This window comes from Erythrolamprus reginae, chromosome 4 (assembly GCF_031021105.1).
Source record: "Erythrolamprus reginae isolate rEryReg1 chromosome 4, rEryReg1.hap1, whole genome shotgun sequence".
Lineage (NCBI taxonomy): Eukaryota > Metazoa > Chordata > Lepidosauria > Squamata > Dipsadidae > Erythrolamprus > Erythrolamprus reginae.
In genome coordinates, this window is record NC_091953.1 from 15,588,036 (window position 1) to 15,608,025 (window position 19,990).

General features: G+C 43.3%; 1 protein-coding gene across 2 annotated transcripts in view; it reads left to right on the plus strand.

The window, feature by feature from the left end:
• Positions 1 to 19,454, plus strand: part of ARHGAP42 (Rho GTPase activating protein 42) — a 230,329-nt gene extending 210,875 nt beyond the window's left edge. For both annotated transcript variants that reach the window (XM_070749660.1, XM_070749659.1), the window contains exons 20-24: positions 1,654 to 2,037; positions 8,799 to 8,955; positions 9,051 to 9,104; positions 15,878 to 15,957; positions 18,726 to 19,454. In XM_070749660.1, coding sequence (XP_070605761.1) covers positions 1,654 to 2,037; positions 8,799 to 8,955; positions 9,051 to 9,104; positions 15,878 to 15,957; positions 18,726 to 18,814 — 764 coding nt within the window. In that variant the 3' untranslated portion in view covers positions 18,815 to 19,454. The remainder of the gene's footprint in view (positions 1 to 1,653; positions 2,038 to 8,798; positions 8,956 to 9,050; positions 9,105 to 15,877; positions 15,958 to 18,725) is intronic.
• Positions 19,455 to 19,990: the final 536 nt, after the last annotated feature.

Consider the following 19,990-nt stretch of genomic DNA (forward strand, 5'->3'; position numbering starts at 1 on the left):
ACTTAGGAGTAAGGCCAGAGGTGGACGATGAATGGCCTCTCCTATGGGGGAGGAGGGGAGAATAAAAGAGGAGTGAAAGGGGGAGGGAAGTTTGCAGAAGACAATTAATTTGTTTAATTGGTTCATGACTCTCGAAGTTTCCTTGCCAAGTTTTGAAGATATCGGACTGGCAGTTCTCCAAGTCAGATAAATAGTAATGGTTTGCAGCCGGTATGGCTGGGACTGGGGGTTCCAGTTGCGGAAATTGAGATGCACATGCATCTCCGCTCACCCGATGTGTGCACGCACACGCAAATGTGAGATATGATTTCTGTGCATGCACAGCAAGCGAAATCTCACACGAGGACCCTCGTAGAAACAAGAATGTCATTGTGAATGTATATTAAGCTTGTTGAACTCGTTACGTTTTTTTTCTGTTTGTTTGTGTCTTGTGTTTTGTGTTTTCAATAAAAAAAGTATTTTAAAAAAGAGATTTCACCGTGCTTCTATACATGTGCAGAAGCAAAGAAATTGCTGAAAATTGGTGAAATCTGACACGCACAAGTGTCCTCACACGAGATTTTGCATGCTGCGAATGCGCAGAAGCTAAATCTCACGCCATAGGGTGCATGCACGCTGGAGGGATGCGCATGCCCGCAACAATCCCAGAAAGCGTGCCAGTAGCAGCCGGTAAGTGGAACCCCCACCGGCAGATAAGGTCTGTGACTGTAACTGCACCTTTGAGAGACGTTGGTGAATGTGAATGAGATAAATTCATAGCAACTGAATAAAAAGGGATTTTTGTCGTGATAGGGAGTCTGCTTTGTGATTTGGGAACGCCTAGGTCAGTGGTCCCCAAACTACGGCCCACGGGCCACATGCGGCCCACTGAGGCCATTTATCCGGCCCGCCAGTGAGTGACAAGACCACAGGGAAAAGAGAGAAAGAAAGAAAAGGGAAAGAGAGGGAGGGAAGGAGAATTGGAGAGGAAGGAAGGAAGGAAGGAAGGAAGGAAGGAAGGAAGGAGAAATGGAGGGAACAAGGAAGAAAGAAAGAAAGAAAGAATGAAATGAATGGAGGGGGGGTAATTTTTAAAAAATTTTCTCTCAACAGACATTCAAACAAAACAGTGTACCATCTAATTTTCCATGAATAAAATGCGGTATTTTGTTATATCAATCATCAAAAAAGTTGCAAAAGGTGTTTTTTTTCTAATTTTGTCATTTTCTTTTAATTAAATTCCCTCCTTAATGTTCCTTCAAAAAGTGCAACACCAATTATATTTCTAACTTAATAGCCATTATGCCAAAGTGCTCCCTTCTTTCTTTATACATTTTTCATAAGCCAAGAAAACCTTGTATAGCCAATCAGATGTTAACAAAAGAAAATTAAAAACAAAACATAAACATATATGAATTTCAGATCTTCTTCCCCCTCTAAATAGTACGTTCCCATTTTGTTTTTTACTTTAAAACAAGGTATGTGCAGTGTGCATAGGGATTTGTTCATAGTTTGTTTGTTTTTTAGTTCGGCCCTCCAACATTCCGAGGGACAGTGAACTGGCCCCCTATGTAAAAAGTTTGGGGACCCCTGGCCTAGGTCAATAGATCATCAGTGCTGGCTAAATTTGAGAAATGCCGTTTATCTTTTTCTCTTAACTTTTCTACCTTCCAGGTGATTCGTACAGTAGCAGCCCCGACAGCACCCCTATGGGCAGCATAGAATCCCTGTCCTCTCACTCTTCCGAACAGAACAGCACCGCGAAGCCTGCGTCTTCTCAATCCAGGGAAAAAACAGGGGTGGTTCCATGGATTGCGTCATCGTCGCCATCTTCCAATGGACCTAAAAATTCAGGGCTTTGGACCACCAGCCCCGAATCCTCTTCAAAGGAGGATGCGGCGAAAACAGATGTGGAATCTGACTGCCAAAGTGTCACATCTGTTACTGGACCAGACAATGTGACTTCCCCAGGAGACCCAACGAAAAGAGGATTGTACAGTCTATCTGGAACGAAGAGGTCATCAGCTTTGTCTTTAAGGTCTATCCCTTCCACAGAAGGTAATCTTGGAATGATCCATAGCTTTACTGTCAATACGTTACTTCATAGTTTCTGCGTATCGGTGGGCTCAGTGGCTAAGACGTTGAGCTTGTCAATCAGAAAGGTCGACAGTTCGGCGGTTTGAATCCCTGGCGTGGATTAACGGAGTAAGCTCCCGTTACTTGTCCCAGCTTCTGCCAACCTAGCAGTTCAAGACATGTAAAAATGCAAGTAGCAAAACAGGGACCACCTTGGTGGGAAGGTAACAGCGTTCCGTGCGCCTTCAGCATTTAGTCATGCTGTCCACATGACCACGGAGACGTCTTAGGACGCTGGGTCTTTGAAATGGAGATGAGCACAGCTGTTGGCTTTCTATGAGATTTATGTTTTCAAGTGATCTTTTTCACCTCACCCAGCAGAGTATCTTCATAGCAGAATTGTGCTACAATGTATATTGGGTACATAAATACACTGACACTTATATAAAATTATGTGTTTTATTTCTTCTTTCTTGTTGAACTGGTTTTATGTTTTCACAAATAACAACTTGACAGAAGAACTATATTTCTCTCTACATCTGCTCTCTATGGTGCAGATTCATCACCAGTCAACATACGAATGAATAGAGTTCTCCCTTTTAATTGCCAAAACCGACCACATACCAGAATTCAAATTAGCTCTCATGTAACATTCTATTCCCCTTTTTCCATGCTGTATGTCCCCTAGATTCTGGAATGTAGGTATGAAGGGGACCTTTACCTTTACCTTATTTTCACATATTGTGAACTAAGAAATATTTACATAATATTGCTTCCTTAGTCAGCAAGATGTATGGTGTATTGATTGATTGATTGATTGATTGGATTTATATGCCGCCTCTCTCCAAATGAATGAATGCATGAATGTATATATTAATGAGTGAATGAATTGAATGAATGAATGAATGAATGGAATGGAATGAAATGAATGAATGAATGAAAACTTCAGAAGAGAAGGATTATGGGGGAATGATTTCTGACATGGGTGAACAGTGCGGTCAGGTGGTAGGGAAAGCAAGTAGAATGTTTGGCTGCATAGCTAGTGGTATAAAAAGCAGGAAGAGGGAGATTGTGATTCCGCTGTATAGAGAGCTGGTGAGGCCACATTTGGAATACAGTGGAACCCCGACATAAGAGCTGCTCTACTTAAGAGCAACTCGAGATAAGAGCTGGGAGGGGAGAGATATTTTTGTTCTACTTACAAGCCCAAATTCGAGATACAAGCGCCAAGGAGCTGTCTCCTGAAGCCAAACGCTAACTTCCGCGTTCGGCTTCAGGAGACAGCTGCGAAGCGGCGCGCGTGTTTTAAAAGGTTGCAGCCGGCCTGGGGGGCTCGGGGGGGTGCTTGCAGCTTTCTTTCTTGCTCTTTTTCTTTCTCTCTTTTACCTTCCCTTCCTCTATTTCTTCTTTTCTTTCTCCATCCCACCTTCTTCCCTCCCTCCCTCCCTTCACTCATTCCTCTCTTACTCTCCCCTTTCATAAGTTTCCTTGCTTCCTTCCTCTGTTCCTGTCCCTTCCCTCTTTCCTTCCTTCCTTCCCACCCTCCGTCCATTCATTCACCCATTCCTCTCTTGATCGCTTAAAGCCGGTCCCTGGTGCAAAAAGGATTGGGGACCTCTGTCCTACAGGATTGGGTGGCAGAGAAGTTGAACATATGTAAATTTAAAAGTTTAAGAAAGTTTACAAGTTAAGTGAAAGAAACTTCATTATTCATTTATATGTACATGTACATTTCTTCATTAAAAACATGTCTTTCTGCATAATTTAGACTAACTTTGTGAGTTTTTTGAGGGCTGGAACCAATTAAAATTATTTACATTAATTCCTATGGGGAAAAGTCGTTCGAGATAAGAGCTGCTCGACTTAAGAGCCCAGGTCCGGAACGAATTAAACTCGTATCTCGAGGTACCACTGTACTATGTTCAGTTCTGGAGACCTCACCTACAAAAAGATATTGACAAAATTGAACGGGTCCAAAGACGGGCTACAAAAATGTGGAAGGTCTTAAGCATAAAACGTATCAGGAAAGACTTAATGAACTCAATCTGTATAGTCTGGAGGACAGAAGGGAAAGGGGGGACATATCAAAACATTAAATATGCTAAAGGGCTAAATAAGGTTCAGGAGGGAAGTGTTTTTAATAGGAAAGGGGCCGTTGCTTAATAACGATCCCTTGTTCTGGCTCCGTGAGCCCAATCTTGGGTACTGGTGATGAGTGTAACTCTGGCCCTGGACTCAGGTAGCTGCTGCTTAATGCCAGGTCGGTGGTAAACAAAGCTCTCCTCATCCGGGATCTGATCCTGGATGAGGAGGCCGACCTGGCATGTATTACTGAAACCTGGCTGGGCCCAGAGGGAGGTGTTCCTCTCTCTGAAATTTGCCCAGCTGGGTTTCAGATATGGCATCAACCTCGACCCCAGGGAAGGGGGGGAGGAGTGGCTATTATAGCCAGGGAGAGCCTTTGCCTACGTGGACTCATTGCTCCGGAAATTGCGGGTTGCGAGTCACTCTTGATGAAGTTGGACCTAGGGGTTCAGGTGGGCTTATTTCTCACGTACCTGCCTCCCAGCTGCGTGTCAAAAGCCCTGCCTGTGCTACTCGAGGAGGTAGCCGGGTTGGCGGTGGAGTTCCCCAGACTTATTGTCTTGGGGGACTTCAACCTGCCGTCACTCGGCGAAACCTCTGGGTTGGCACAGGAGTTCATGGCCACCATGACAGCCATGGACCTGACTCAAGTAGTACGGGGTCCGACTCATGAGGGGGGGCACGCACCCGACATGGTATTCCTTTCCGAGCAACTGAGTAATGGTCTGAGACTAAGGGGCTTAGAAGCAGTGCCTTTGTCATGGTCAGACCATTTTCTACTACGGCTTGACTTCCTGGCTCCAATCCTTCCCCGCAGGGAGGCAGAACCAATTAAGATGTTCCGCCCCAGACGCCTGATGGACCCAGAGGGCTTTCAGACGGCGCTTGGGGTTATACCAGAGGCACTTGTCCACAGTTCGGCAGAGTCTCTTGCGAAAGCCTGGAACGAGGCTGCAGCAGAGGCCCTTGACCGGATTGCGCCTTTGCGACCTCTCCGTGGCGCTAGACCCCGTAGAGCTCCATGGTTCAACGAGGAGCTCCGGGAGTTGAAACGCCAGAAGAGACGTCTAGAGAAGCGATGGAGGAAGAGTAGGTCTGAATCTGATCGAACACTTGTAAGAGCTTTTATTAAGACTTACAAAGTGGCGCTCAAGGCGGCAAGATGCGCGTACCATGCCGCCTTGATTGCATCAGCGGAATCCCGCCCGCCCGCTCTGTTTAGGGTGACCCGCTCCCTTCTTAATCACTCTATAAAGAAGCGCTTGTGCGCCCCCTCCTCAAGAAGCCCTCCCTGGACCCAGCTGTGCTTAATAACTACCGTCCAGTCTCCAACCTTCCCTTTATGGGGAAGGTTGTTGAGAAGGTGGTGGCACTCCAGCTCCAGCGGTCCTTGGAAGAAGCCGATTATCTAGGTCCCCAGCAGTCGGGTTTCAGGCCCGGTTACAGCACGGAAACCGCTTTGGTCGCGTTGATGGATGATCTCTGGCGGGCCCGGGACAGGGGTTTATCCTCTGTCCTGGTGCTCCTTGACCTCTCAGCGGCTTTCGATACCATCGACCATGGTATCCTTCTGTGCCGGCTGGAGGGGTTGGGAGTGGGAGGCACTGTTCTTCAGTGGTTCTCCTCCTACCTCTCTGGCCGGTTGCAGTCGGTGTTAGTGGGGGGACAGAGGTCGACTCCTAGGTCTCTCCCTTGTGGGGTGCCTCAGGGGTCGGTCCTCTCTCCCCTGCTATTTAACATCTACATGAAACCGCTGGGTGAGATCATCCAAGGACATGGGGTGAGGTATCATCAATATGCCGATGATACCCAGCTTTACATCTCCACCCCATGCCCAGTCAACGAAGCGGTGGAAGTGATGTGCCGGTGCCTGGAGGCTGTTGGGGCCTGGATGGGTGTCAACAGACTCAAACTCAACCCGGATAAGACGGAGTGGCTGTGGGTTTTGCCTCCCAAGGACAACTCCATCTGTCCGTCCATTACCCTGGGGGAGGGAATTATTGACCCCCTCAGAGAGGGTCCGCAACTTGGGCGTCCTCCTCGATCCACAGCTCACATTAGAACAACATCTCGCAGCTGTGGCGAGGGGGACGTTTGCCCAGGTTCGCCTGGTGCACCAGTTGCGGCCCTATCTGGACCGGGACTCACTGCTCACAGTCACTCATGCCCTCATCACCTCGAGGTTCGACTACTGTAATGCTCTCTACATGGGGCTACCTTTGAAAAGTGTTCGGAAACTCCAGATCGTGCAGAATGCAGCTGCGAGAGCAGTCATGGGCTTACCCAGGTATGCCCATGTTTCACCATCACTCCGCAGTCTGCACTGGCTGCCGATCAGTTTCCGGTCACAATTCAAAGTGTTGGTTATGACCTTTAAAGCCCTTCATGGCACTGGACCAGAATATCTCCGAGACCGCCTCCTGCCGCACGAATCCCAGCGACCAATTAGGTCCCACAGAGTGGGCCTTCTCCGGGTCCCGTCAACTAAGCAATGTCGGTTGGCGGGCCCCAGGGGAAGAGCCTTCTCTGTGGCGGCACCGGCCCTCTGGAACCAACTCCCCCCGGAGATTAGAACTGCCCCTACTCTTCCTGCCTTCCGCAAACTTCTTAAAACCCACCTTTGCCGTCAGGCATGGGGGAATTGAAACATCCCCCCCCCTGGGCACGTTGAATTTATATATGGTATGCTTGTGTGTGAGTCTGTTAGTTTGTGGGTTTTTTTAAATCTTTAAAATTTTAAATTGTTGATTACTTATGATTTGTCTTTTACATGTTGTGAGCCGCCCCGAGTCTTCGGAGAGGGGCGGCATACAAATCCAAGTAATAAATAAATAAATAATAAACAAGGAAAAGGGGGCACAATCTGAAGTTAGTTGGGGGAAAGATCAGAAGCAACATGAGAAAATATTATTTTACTGAAAGAGTAGTAGATCCTTGGAACAAACTTCCAGCAGACGTGGTTGGTAAATCCACAGTCACTGAATTTAAACATGCCTGGGATAAACATCAATCCATCCTAAGATAAAATACAGGAAATAGCATAAGGGCAGACTAGATGGACCATGAGGTCTTTTTCTGCCGTCAATCTTCTATGTTTCTTTGTAATCAATGAATGAGTCCAATCAGGCTTTTGAGTGCATGGCAATAAGGCCAAGCACTTATTTCAGGGTTCCAAAAAATATAAGATAGGGTCTTGTTTTCAGGGAAACATGGTAACCTATATGATTTTATTATCTTTTTTCACACTTACAACCATTGCAGCACCCCCCCAGTGTCATGTGATCAAAATTTTGGACTCTTGTCATGTATTTAGAACGGTTGCCGTGTCGATCCCCTTTTGCAATCTTTCGACAAGCAAAGTCAATGGGGAAGCTTAACTTGACTTAACAATTGCAGTGATTCACTTAATCCTGTTATTTGTCCCAGGGGTGTGGTATCATCAATATGCCGATGATACCCAGTTATACATCTCCATCCCATGTCCAGTCAACGAAGCAGTGGAAGTGATGTGCCTGGAGGCTGTTGGGGCCTGGATGGGTGTCAACAAACTCAAACTCAACCCAGACAAGACAGAGTGGCTGTGGGTCTTGCCTCCCAAGGACAATTCCATCTTTCTGTCCATTACCCTGGGGGGGGGGAATCATTGACCCCCTCAGAGAGGGTCCGCAACGTAGGCGTCCTCCTCGATCCACAGCTCACATTAGAGAAACATCTTTCAGCTGTGGCGAGGGGGGCGTTCGCCCAGGTTCGCCTGGTGCACCAGTTGCGACCCTATTTGGACCGGGAATCACTGCTCACAGTCACTCATGCCCTCATCACCTCGAGGCTCGACTACTGTAACGCTCTCTACATGGGGCTACCTTTGAAAAGTGTTCAGAAACTTCAGATCGTGCAGAATGCAGCTGCGAGAGCAATCATGGGCTTTCCCAAATATGCCCATGTTACACCAACACTCCACAGTCTGCATTGGTTGCCGATCAGTTTCCGGTCACAATTCAAAGTGTTGGTTATGACCTATAAAGCCCTTCATTGCACCGGACCAGATTATCTACGGGACCGCCTTCTGCTGCACGAATCCCAGCGACCAGTTAGGTCCCACAGAGTGGGTCTTCTCCGGGTCCCGTCAACTAAACAATGTCGCTTGGCGGGACCCAGGGGAAGAGCCTTCTCTGTGGCAGCCCCGGCCCTCTGGAACCAACTCTCCCCAGAGATTAGAATTGCCCCCACCCTCCTTGCCTTTCGTAAGCTGCTTAAAACCCACCTCTGCCGCCAGGCATGGGGGAACAGATACTCTTTCCCCCTAGGCCTTTACAATTTTATGCATGGTATGTCTGTATGTATGTTTGGTTTTTATAATAATGGGTTTTTAACTGTTTTTAGTATTGGATTATTATTATATGCTGTTTTATTATTGCTGTTAGCCGCCCCGAGTCTCCGGAGAGGGGCGGCATACAAATCCAATAAATAATAATAATTATAATAATAATAATAACAACTGTGGCAAGAAAGATCCTAAAATGGGAGTAAAACGCATTTAACAACCGCCTTGCCTAGCAGCAGAAACTTTGGGCTCAATTAATCAATCAGGCCAGGGTCTACCTTGAACACCAAACTAGGAGACGTTCAAGTTAATTTCATGTTAATACTTTGTTATTTAGGTAACAAAAGCTGCAGAGGTTCCTTGCAAAGTTTGGCTTCCTTGGACGCCAAGGAAGTACCAAAGGTGCTAGAAAATCCAGATTTGCCTCCAAAAATGTGCAGAAGATTACGGTTGGATACGGCATCGAGTAATGGCTACCAGAGACCAGGGTCTGTGTAAGTTGGTCCACAATTTGACCGTGCTTGAATTTTTTACGTTGGAAAGAAATTGGAAACCATTGGTAACCATGGAATTGTTCCCTATATTTCAGGGTAGCAGCAAGAGCCCAGCTGTTTGAAAGTGGCTGCTCAGCGAAGCAGGCTAGGTAGGTCTTAACTATAATAATAGTTATAGTTTTGAAAATTAAGTGGTATTTTACTTCTACGTTACAACTTCTTTTGAAATGCAGATGGTGCCTAATGCTGGAAGAAAATCGGTCCTTACGTTATTAGCTAGCAGTAATAAAATATTAAGAGTTGGGAAAAAATTATGCTTATTTCAAACTGAACATCCAATTTTAGGTGTCTTTGGAGATTCTCAGTATTCCAGGTTGTGGTTATACCAAAGGTTCTTTCTTTCTCTTTCTTTCTTTCTTTCTTTCTTTCTTTCTTCCTTTCTTTCTTTCTTTCTTTCTTTCTTTCTTTCTTTCTTTCTTCCTTCCTTCCTTCCTTCCTTCCTTCCTTCCCTCCCTCCTCCCTTTCTCTTTTTTGTTTTTTCTTTCTTTCCCTTTTTCTCTTTCTCTCTTTTTCCTTTTCTTGTTTTCTCTCTCTTTCCCTTTTTCTTCTCTTTTTCTCTCTTTCTTTCTCTTTTTCTTGTTTTCTCTCTTTCTTTCCCTTTTTCTTGTCTTTCCCTTTTTTTCTCCCCTTTTCTTTCTTTTTTCCCTTTCTATTGTCTCTTTCACTTTCTTTCTCTTTCTCTTTCCTTCTTCTCTCTCTCTCTCTCTCATCAAGAGGCAACTAGACTTTCTGATGTTTCTTTTATTTTTTTAAAAGATGTTTCATTCCTCATCCTTTTCTTTGAAGACGTTTTGCTTCTCAACTCAAAAAAAATAAATAAAAAGCATCTTTGGGACCCAATTTTAGCTGTTTCCCCCGAATTTCCTCTCCTTGTTGAGGAAGAAATTTGGACAAATCATGCAGTGGAGCTGGGATTGCTAGGGATAAAAAGTAACTCTTATTAGAACGGATGCTTCTGAGCCTTCTGGAAAACATGGGATACAGGGATTCTATTGCATCCAAGCCATAGAATAATGAATTTAAAGATTGACATTCTTGGAAGTGTAATATAATCCATCAAGGAAACCTATTTAGGAATTCACAGCAACTGAACAGGAACTGACTGGGGTCCAGCCTTACAAATATACAGAATAGTCCTCAACTTATAACCTCAATTAGGATCAGTACAGTGATACCTCGTCTTATGAACTTAATTGGTTCCGGGACGAGGTTTGTAAGGTGAAACGTTTGTAAGACGAAACAATGTTTCCCATAGGAATCAATGGAAAAGCGATTAATGCGTGCAAGCCCAAAACTCACCCTTTTGCCAGCCGAAGCGCCTGTTTTTGCGCTGCTGGGATTTCCCTGAGGCTCCCCTCCATGGGGAACCCCACATCCGGTCTTCCATGTTTTTGTGATGCTGCAGGGGAATCCCAGCAGCGCAAAAACGGGTGCTTCGCTAGCAACGGAAGTCCGGAGGTGGGGTTTCTCAGTGAGGGGAGCCTCAGCGAAATCACAGCATCACAAAAACACAGAAGTCCGGAGGTGGTGTTTCCCATGGAGGAGAGCCTTGGGAATCCCAGCAGTGCAAAAACGGGCACTTCGCTGGCAACAGAAGTCCCAGTGGTGGCGGCTTGGGTTTGTAAGGTGAAAATAGTTTGGAAGAAGAGGCAAAAAAATCTTAAACCCCGGGTTTGTATCTCGAAAGGTTTATATGACAAGGGGTTTGTAAGACAAGGTATCACTGTATTTTGTTGGGACAATCATAAGTCAAAGCACTCCTCTGACCTTTACCTAAAGCACGTAAATGCCAATAAAGGAATGAGATGGGAGAGTTTAGAGAAATAAAAGAAGTAGTGATAGAAAGCGCCCAAGCAGGTAATAGTCCTAGGCTGGAAGGATGCAACAAAATGGACAATACAAAATTGGTATCGGTACATGGTGAATCACATTCAGTTTGAGATAAGAGGATGAATTTGGTTAATGAAACCAATCTGCAGGGACTGATGGGACGATGGGGCAAGGTAAGAGGGTATGTGGTCAGTAGAATTCGATATCAAACAATAAAGAATAAATTAGAATCACTTTATAATATGTAAACAGATATACAGTGGTACCTCATGATACGAACACCTCACCATACGAACAACCCGAGATACGAACCCGGGGTTCGGATATTTTTTGCCTCTTCTTACGAACGTTTTCCATCTTACGAACCCGCCCCCGCTGCCCGGCTGTCACCTTTTGAAACAGGCAGTAGGGAAAGCAAGTAGGATGCTTGGCTGCATAGCTAGAGGTATAAAAAGCAGGAAGAGTGAGATTATGATCCCGCTATACAGAGTGCTGGTGAGATCACATTTGGAATACTGTGTTCCGTTCTGGAGACCTTACCTACAAAAAGATATTGACAAAATTGAACGGGTCCAAAGACGGACTACAAGAATGGTGGAAGGTCTTAAGCATACAACGTATCAGGAAAGACTTAATGAACTCAATCTGTATAGTCTGGAGGACAGAAGGAAAAGGGGGGATATGATCGAAACATTTAAATATGTTAAAGGGTTAAATAGGGTCCAGGAGGGAAGTGTTTTTAATAGGAAAGTGAACACAAGAACAAGGGGACACAATCTGAAGTTAGTTGGGGGAAAGATCAAAAGCAACATGAGAAAATATTATTTTACTGAAAGAGTAGTAGATCCTTGGAACAAACTTCCAGCAGACGTGGTAGATAAATCCACAGTAACTGAATTTAAACATGCCTGGGATAAACATATATCCATCCTAAGATAAAAATACAGAAAATAGTATAAGGGCAGACTAGATGGACCATGAGGTCTTTTTCTACCGTCAGACTTCTATGTTTCTATTTTTCTACATAAAACTATATAAGCCTGGGGGAGATGTCTCAATTCCCCCATGCCTGGCGATATAGGTGGGTAGGTAGTATATCACAATCATGTTACTTTCAGGATGTGACAACCACGAATATGAGCTGGTTGTCAAACATCCAAAATATGGCCATGTGACCATCAAGGGTGGTGTGGCATTTAAGATGGGCAGAAATGCTTTATAGGCCATAAATGCCCTTCCGGAGGCGGTCATCATTCCAAACAGTCACTAAGTGAACGGTTATAAGTTGAGGACTACTTGTATTTGTATTTATTAGATTTGTATGTCGCCCCTCTCCGAAGATTCGGGGCGGCTAGCAACAATATAAAAAGACAATGTAAACAAATCTAATATTAAAACAATCTAAAAAACCCCAATTTAAAGAACCACTCATAGATACGTACTTCGTTGTCTGTAGTCTGTGTAACAGACTTGCCTATGAAAAGGCCAACCATAGTTTGCTGGTGAAACATCAATATACATGCTCAAAATAAATAAATAAAGGGAACACTCAAAGAACACATCCTAGATCCGAATGAATGAAATATTCTCCTTGAATACTTCGTTCTGTACAAAGTTGAATGTGCTGACAACACATTGATTGTCATTGTTGCTTCCTGATACGTATCTGATTTCACAGAAGTTTGATTTACTTGGAGTTATATTGTGTTGTGTAAGTGTTCCCTTTATTTTGTTGAGCAGTATATCTGTTGCTAAGAAAATGGTCACTAAACCTTGGCATGTGGAAAACTAAACTCCAGTCCAGTCAAATAGAGGGTTAGGGAGGCAGACAGAAAGGCATTTCGTGCAAGTTCAAAGTAATGATTAACTTCATAGAAATGCAAGTCCCTTTGTGTGTCCTAGAGAGTTTGAGCACAAAAGAAGTGAGATTTCTTCTTCAGGAACGTGCAGCAGTTGATAATATTATTTTTCACATACTCTTTTACTGGCAGCTTTATAGCAAAAGATAAAAAAGCAACCCATCTTCAGAGAGGCATACAATGAGAAGAAGGATTTAGGGGTAGTGATTTCTGACAGTCTCAAAATGGGTGAGCAGTGTGGTCGGGGGGTAGGAAAAGCAAGTAGGATGCTTGGCTGCATAGCTAGAGGTATAAAAAGCAGGAAGAGGGAAATTGTGATCCCCTTATATAGAGCGCTGGTGAGACCACATTTGGAATACTGTGTTCAGTTCTGGAGACCTCACCTACAAAAAGATATTGACAAATTGAACAGGTCCAAAGACGGGCTACAAGAATGGTGGAAGGTCTTAAGCATAAAACGTATCAGGAAAGACTTAATGAACTCAATCTGTATAGTCTGGAGGACAGAAGGAAAAGGGGGGACATGATCGAAACATTTAAATATGTTAAAGGGTTAAATAAGGTTCAGGAGGGAAGTGTTTTTAATAGGAAAGTGAACACAAGAACAAGGGGACACAATCTGAAGTTAGTTGGGGGAATGATCAAAAGCAACGTGAGAAAATATTATTTTATTGAAAGAGTGGTAGATCCTTGGAACAAACTTCCAGCAGACGTGGTTGGTAAATCCACAGTAACTGAATTTAAACATGCCTGGGATAAACATATATCCATTGTAAGATAAAATACAGGAAATAGTATAAGGGCAGACTAGATGGACCATGAGGTCTTTTTCTGCCGTCAGTCTTCTATGTTTCTGTTTCTATGAGTTCTTTGCATGGAACATCCGAGCTTTTAGGGTGTGAATAGTGAGGATAGATAATTAGCAATGAGAGTGAAGAGCATCTTGACCAACCCAGGGTACCCTCAACACCGAGCTGGCGGGGGTAGCCAACACCCTTGAAGACAGGCTCAAATTACAGAAAGATCTGGACAGACTCACACAGTGGGACCATACCAACAAAATGATGTTCAACATCGACAAGAGCAAAGTCCTTCATGTAGGTAAAAAAAAACCTGGACACACATACAGCCTGGGAGAAACCACTCTCAGAAGTAGCAACGGCGAAAGAGATCTCAGAGTCTTGGTGGATAATCAACTCAACATGAGCCAACAATGTGCAGCAGCAGCCAAAAAAGCCAATACAATCCTATGCTGCATCAACAGGGGAATACACTCCAAGACCAGGGAAGTCTTAATACCACTCTACTACGCCCTGGTCAGACCACACCTGGAGTACTGTGTTCAGTTCTGGTCACCACACTTCAAAAAAGACATTGAAACTCTGGAGAAGGTGCAGAAAAGAGCAACCAAAATGATCAGGAGTCTAGAAACCAAGACTTACGAAGAGAGACTGCGGGAACTGGGCATGGATAGCTTAGAGAAAAGGAGGGCCAGAGCAGACATGATAGCAGTCTACAGGTATACGAGGGGTTGCCACAGAGAGGAGGGGATCACTTTATTCTCCAGGGCACCGGAGGGCCGGACGAGGAGCAACGGCTGGAAGCTGACCAAGGAGAGATTCAACCTGGAAATAAGGAAGAACTTCCTGACGGTCAGAACGATCAACCAGTGGAACAACCTACCAGCGGACATTGTGAACTCCAATACTCTGGACATTTTAAAGAGGAAATTGGACTGCCATTTGGCTGGGATGCTATAGGGTTCCTGCTTAGGCAGGGGGTTGGACTTGATGACCCGCATGGTCCCTTCCAACTCTAACAATAAATAAATAAAAAAAACCTGAAGTGAACCTGGCTGAAGTCATCTTGGAGGCTTCAGGCTTGCTACACAAGGATGGGAGGGGGGGGGAATAGTTAGATGTGGTTCTGTGGTCAAAGCAATAAAATTTTCCTCTGAGAACCAAGGACGTTCTCACGGTGGCTGGCCAGAGGAGGAGCAAGTAACCAAGCAACCGGCCAGCAATTGGATTGGAAAGTGTGACCAGTGACTTGGGGGGAAAGGGGAAACTTTTAATCAGGTGAAAGCCACGGGAAATTTCAGAGTTGGCTTTCACCAGTTGTGCCAGTATGATGTATCTGAAGTTAGTTGGGGGAAAGATAGAAACATAGAAACATAGAAGACTGACGGCAGAAAAAGACCTCATGGTCCATCTAGTCTGCCCTTATACTATTTCCTGTATTTTATCTTACAATGGATATGTTTATCCCAGGCATGTTTAAATTCAGTTACTGTGAATTTACCAACCACGTCTGCTGGAAGTTTGTTCCAAGGATCTACTACTCTTTCAGTAAAATAATATTTTCTCATGTTGCCTTTGATCATTCCCCCAACTAACTTCAGATTGTGTCCCCTTGTTCTTGTGTTCACTTTCCTATTAAAAACACTTCCCACCTGGACCTTATTTAACCCTTTAACATGTTTAAATGTTTCGATCATGTCCCCCCTTTTCCTTCTGTCCTCCAGACTATACAGATTGAGTTCATTAAGTCTTTCCTGATACGTTTTAGGCTTAAGACCTTCCACCATTCTTGTAGCCCGTCTTTGGACCCGTTCAATTTTGTCAATATCTTTTTGTAGGTGAGGTCTCCAGAACTGAACACAGTACAAGATCAAAAGCAACGTGAGAAAATATTATTTTACTGAAAGAGTAGTAGATCCTTGGAACAAACTTCCAGCAGACGTGGTTGGTAAATCCACAGTAACAGAATTTAAACATGCCTGGGATAAACATATCTTCATTGTAAGATAAAATACAGGAAATAGTATAAGGGTCTAAATGGACCATGAGGTCTTTTTCTGCCGTCAGTCTTCTATGTTTCTATGTATCCAATAAACTGTTCTTTGAGGAACTCGCCTGCCTGGGAGTTTTGTTTTCTATGGGTACGTTACTTGGCTGGATCCCGCCAGTAGTCTCCCCACAACATTTGGTAGGTCAGTCCCACCACATTTACTTTAGTTTACTGCAAAAGGGCCCGTTGGTTTGAAACGTTTTATATTTGGATGTATTTCCCATATTGCAGTTCCAACGTTTTGTTCTACTGGAGTGCTTTTTTATTAATAAATCACCTTTTTTTTTAGTAAACAATGTTTGTTTGTTGTTACTGTTTTGAAGGCAAGCCAAGGCCATGTATTCCTGTAAGGCTGAACACAGTCATGAACTGAGCTTCCCGCAGGGGGCAGTATTCTCCAATGGTAAGATGCAAATTAGCTTGTATTATCTTTGTAGCGGTAACATTACTAACTCTAGCACAGTGATGACGAACCTATGGCATGGGTGCCACAGGTGGCACACGGAACCATATCTGCTGGCACACGAGCCATTGTCCTAGCTCAGCTCCAGCATTCATGTGCGTGCTGGCCAGCTGATTTTTTGCTCGCACAGAGGCCCTGGGAGGGCGTTTTTGGCTTCTAGACGGCCTCCGGGGGGATGGGGAAGGGCGTTTTTACCTTCCTTTGGCTCCAAGGAAGCCTTTGGAGCCTGGGGAGGGCAAAACACGAGTCTACTGGGGCCCCCTGAAAATAGGAAACAGGTTTTTTCCAGCCTCCAGAGGGTCTCCGGGGGGCAGGGGAAGCTGTTTTCACCCTCCCCAGGCATTGAATTATGGGTATGGGTACTTGCACATGCGCGATAGCACACGCACATACTCTTTTGGCCCCCATCATTGCTCTAGCACCTCAGTTCATCTTTGCTCTAGCACCTCAGTTCATCTTTAAAAAGCTGTAAGGTTGCTTGTATGTTCATTATTGCAACACAATTATTCTTCATCATATTACCTTTTTCTTTTCTTTTTCTTTCTTTTTTTTTTGGTATTATTTTTTTCCCCTTTGTACGCTTTAATACAATGTCAAATACAGTAGTACCTCTAGATACGAGCTGCTCCACATGCGAGTATTCCAAGTTACGAGCCACGAAGAGAGAGAAATTTCTGTTCCAGACCCGAGCTCAAATTCGGGATACGAGCCGAGCGTCCACTAGGTGGCGCAAGAATCCTTGCTTCTGGTGATCTCGGAGGGGAAAAACAAAGTCTAAAAGCCATTTGTTCCAGATACGAGTTGTTCGACATACAAGCTCCCTTCTGGAACGAATTAAACTCGTATCTAGAGGTACTACTGTATCTTCTATTCCCAGTACAATAAAATGCAGTATTTTGTTAGTAGCTCTTGTATAATCCCAGGGGAAAAAAATCATAATACAAAATTATTAATTTCTCTATAAATCTTTTATCCCTTATTGAAAAAAAATATATATCTAATCTTGTCCTCCAGCAATCCCAGTCATCATGTATTACCTCTCTTCATTAATGTTCCCTCAAGTATATAGTGACACATAAACAATATTTCTAACATTTCTGTAATGCCTCCTATTTATTTTACACATTTTACTTAAATATAAAAATCCCTATATAGTCTACCGAATCACAAACATTGAAAATATTAAAAAAAAATTAAAAAGAAAAAAAGAAAAGAAACAAAAAAGAAATATAACCAATTCCATACATTTATTTTCAGTGTACCATAAATCATCTATTGTTCACTAATTTCATTTTTATAAATCTTTCAAAACCATCTCTGTTCTTATATGCCAATTTTGTCATATTACCTTTTTCATGGGCGAGTAATCATGTGAATATGAATCTGTGTGTATGTGTGTGTGTCTTCATCCTCTTTTAATGACCCCATAAATCCCTCGTGGGGTGGAGTCTGGGCAACCACATGAAGCTAGCAGAGTGTTTTAATGTCCAGATAGATGCTCTTCCCGTCGCCAATGCAGAGTGTATTTTCAGCAGATATGATCTCAGTGTGCCCAGAGAGAGAAATACCTGCCTCTACATAGGATCTACTTATTATTTATTTATTTATTTATTTATTTATTTTGTCAAGTACATATTGGTAGTATACAAAGATATAGCAATGTTTATATGCATGATACTAGTAAGAGAGAAACATTAGGACAGGGGACGGAAGGCACGCTGGTGCACTTATGCACACCCCTTACTGACCACTTAGGAATCGAGAAAGGTCAACAGTGGATCATCTAAGGGTAAAGCTTTGGGGGTTAGGTGATGATACTATAGAGTCAGGTAGTGAGTTCCTTGCATTAACTATTCATTTACTAAAGTTGTATTTCCTGCAGTCGAGTTTGGAGCGGTTTACTTTAAATTTGTATCTGTTGTGTGCTCGTGTGAAGATGAAGTAGTCATTGAGAGGAAGGATGTTGTAGCAAATGATTTTATGGGTTATGCTTAGGTCATGTTTGTTTGTTTGTCTGTCTGTCTGTGTATTTATTTGTTTGTTTGTTTATTTGTTTGTTTGTTTGTTTATTTATTTTTTATTTATTTAAATTTGTATGCCGCCTCTCTCCGTAGACTCGGGGCAGCTCACAACAGTAATAGAAAAAACAATGTATAATACAAATCTAATAATTAAAACTAAAAACCCATAATTTTAAAAAAACATGCACACAACATGCCATATGTAAACAATATAGGCCTGGGGAAGTTATCTCAGTCCCCCCATGCCTGATGGCAGAGGTGGGTTTTAAGGAGTTTACAAAAGGCAAGGAGGGTGGAGGCAGTTCTAATCTCAGGGGGGAGCTGGTTCTAGAGGGTCGGGGCCACCATAGAGAAGGCTCTTCCCCGGGACCCGCCAAATGACATTGTTTAGTCGACGGGACCCGGAGAAGGCCAACTCTGTGGGACCTAATTGGTCGCTGGGATTCGTGTGGCAGAAGGCGGTCCCGGAGATATTCTGGTCCGATGCCATGAAGGGCTTTATTAAGTGTTTAACTACTCACAACCTCCTGATTGTGAAGCGAGAGCTCCACCTCTAGGCCAGGGTACCATGAGGATTAGCATGCAGGCATGTGAATATTATTATGATTTATGTTAAGCATTAAATTATGTCTATGAGAGAAAACCATAATCAATATAAGTGATACGTTGTCCTTTTTTTCTTAACAGTATATCCCTCTGTGGAACCCGGATGGCTAACCGCGACATATGAAGGCAAAACAGGACTCGTTCCAGAAAACTATGTTGTCTTTCTCTAGTGATAGTAATAATGGACAGCAGTTTCTTCATGGTATCCATGGTAACAAGCAATAAGCACTGTGATATTTTTTTTAATCTGACACAGATATGGAGGGTCTGCCAGCTATCCCCGTGTATGGTTGACTCCCTTCTGTTTCTGCAACTACAGATTATGTCGTTTAATGTAGATTACGTAGAACAGAATTTAACGAAAACAGTCGAGAGAATGGGTCTTGTTTTGTTGTGTTGTTTTGTTTCAAAACTGAACATGGTACTTTTCTTCTGTCTTCCCACTGTTGGTAACGAGAAAAATCACTTTATTTCCCCCCCCCCCTTTATGCACAATATCAAATCACCTGAAGGTGAATATGCTTTAGATATTAAAACAAAACTGAGCGACTGATTCTCAGTTGGTCCTTATCATTTCAAGGAAAGCTTGTATTTAAATTGTTAATAAATGTTCACAGATGTCACTGTTTGTAAAAACAAGGTGGATGTTTGATAGGGATATAAATGCGTTAATTGGAGCAACACTTCATCAAAGTGTTATTTTTGTTTCAAATGGCATTTTAAAGCGGTACATGTGTGTTTTTGGTTTTTCTTCTTTCACTTTTATGTTTTATCCTATAATTATTAATAAATTATATTTATAAAATCTCACTGCTGTTCTAAAAATACATTGGAATGACAACTACATAAATATGCTATGGTGGTATTATTATTATTATTATTATTATTATTATTATTATTATTACTATTATTATTATTATGTCAGTACAACACAGCAAACGAGATCATTATGCTGGACTTCGTATTTCATCACCAGTCGGGCACTTCCCAAGCACCTAGGACTGCGTGATGTAGCGGCGAATTATGTTTGCCGATCCCAGTAAAGCGGCCTTTTGCAATTGACAGATGGAGATTTTGTCAATTCCAATGGTTTTCAAATGTCCGCTGAGATCCTTTGCTACTGCGGCCAGCGTGCCAAGTACCACTGGGACCACTTTCACTGGCTTATGCCAGAGTCGTTGCAGCTCGATTTTTAGATCTTCGTATTCCACTAATTTCTCTAGCTGCTTCTCCTCAATTCTGCTGTATTATTATTATTAGATTAGATTAGATTAGATTTATTGGATTTATATGCCGCCCCTCTCCGCAAACTCGGGGCGGCTCACAACAATAATAAAAAACAGTAC